General features: G+C 49.7%; 1 protein-coding gene across 1 annotated transcript in view; it reads right to left on the bottom strand.

Annotated features, from left to right (window-relative positions):
- Positions 1-169: 169 nt before the first annotated feature.
- Positions 170-1,533, bottom strand: part of nrm (neuromusculin) — a gene marked incomplete at its 3' end in the record, with an annotated part of 27,533 nt that continues 26,169 nt past the window's right edge. Inside the window, 3 exon segments of the mRNA XM_086538218.1 lie at positions 170-424; positions 714-871; positions 1,050-1,242. Coding sequence (XP_086394344.1) covers positions 170-424; positions 714-871; positions 1,050-1,242 — 606 coding nt within the window.

The raw sequence follows: 1,533 nt of genomic DNA, 5'->3' as shown, positions 1-1,533 counted from the left end.
AGAGAGAGAGAGAGAGAGAGAGAGAGAGAGAGAGAAAGAGAGAGAGAGTGAGAGAGAGAGAGAGAGAGAGAGAGAGAGAGAGAGAGAGAGAGAGAGAGAGAGAGAGAGAAAGAGAGAGAGAGAGGCCATACACCCCCCCTCCTTCCGAACAGCCTCGAGGCCAACTCACACAGGACGTCGAACGTGGTCGAGGCGGACATCTCGCCGTGACGGTTCCTGGCGACGCACATGTACTCGCCGGCTCGGTTTCGCTCAATCGGGTAGTCGGTGTTGAGGACGGCGTTGCTCGACACAGCCTCCTCGCCGTGGAACCAGATGTACGTGGCCTCCGGGTAGCTCGACGCTCGACACTCGATCTTGGGGGGTACCTCGCCCTCCACCACCTGGATGAACGTGTCTGACACGATGATTTCCTCGGGGGGATCTGATGGGGGGTGGGACAGAGAAGGGAGGATGGGGGTTAGCGATAGATAATAGATAATAAATACTATATAGAAAAAAATCTATCGTGTACACCCTTCAGATTGACATACACTCGAATCATTCTTTTATTCAAGATGACCAATTCATCAAGTTTCTAAACTCGAGTACAAAATCGATAATACAACATCCTAAAGAGTCATAAAACTTAGAATAGGTAGATAATGTAAAAACGACCAGAAACATCCTAATGCTTCGAAAATAAGAAACTAATGATGTAAACAGCCACTCACATTCCACTCTGAAATAAGTCCGCGACGAGACCGCAGGACCGGCTACGTTGGGCGTGGACGAACAGGTGTAGTTGGCGTTATCTTGTTCTCGGTCCAGGACGCCTTCCGGCCACCTGTTCATCCTCCAGGTGAGGAAGGAGCGGACGCTTTCGAGGTCACTGCGGCAGAGGGGAAACAGAGGGTCAAAGTGCCATTATCATTAAGTGGCGAGGGCGATTGGCAACAGTGTAGTGGGCCATTTTTTCACATAACAATAACAAAGGAAAATGAGTATAATAATACACGCATTAATATACAACCGCATCCCTAAAGAAAGGGAGCAGCTCCCCCACTCACCCCGACGAGGGATTGGGCGGGATGGTCTCCGTCCTGATGATGTAGTAGGTGTCGTTGTGCAGCGGAACGTCCTCCTTGAACCACTCGATGGCGCACAGCGGCGAGCACTCGACCCGGCACGACAGCGAGACCTCCTCGGCATTCATGAGGGCGCCGTAGTAAGGAGGCAGACGCTCGATGAAGACAGGTGCGGCTGAAGGAGGACATCAGGTAAGACAAGGTTAATTAACGGCGCAGGTAATTACATGCCAGCGGGGGGTCTTTAATTAACAAATCTGTAGCTTGTGGCAGGCGGGGATAGACTGCGTTATGGCGGGGAATGAGTGCCTCTGTATTAACTGTGGTTGAATTGTGTTCTCGGGCATGACGGCTTATATGACCACATGAATATGTATAGAGCTCTTTCTATATGGAACAAGACTATACCTACATTTATCTATGAATGTCGAAGAGAGAGTATTTGTTTTCATTTTTCATTCATTTA

The sequence above is a fragment of the Penaeus japonicus genome, unplaced genomic scaffold, assembly GCF_977035675.1.
Source record: "Penaeus japonicus unplaced genomic scaffold, GWHDUDI00000001_assembly GWHDUDI00000007, whole genome shotgun sequence".
Taxonomy (NCBI): Eukaryota; Metazoa; Arthropoda; class Malacostraca; order Decapoda; family Penaeidae; genus Penaeus; species Penaeus japonicus.
Note: the sequence above shows the minus strand (reverse complement) of the source record. Positions and strands in the feature narration are given on the sequence as shown.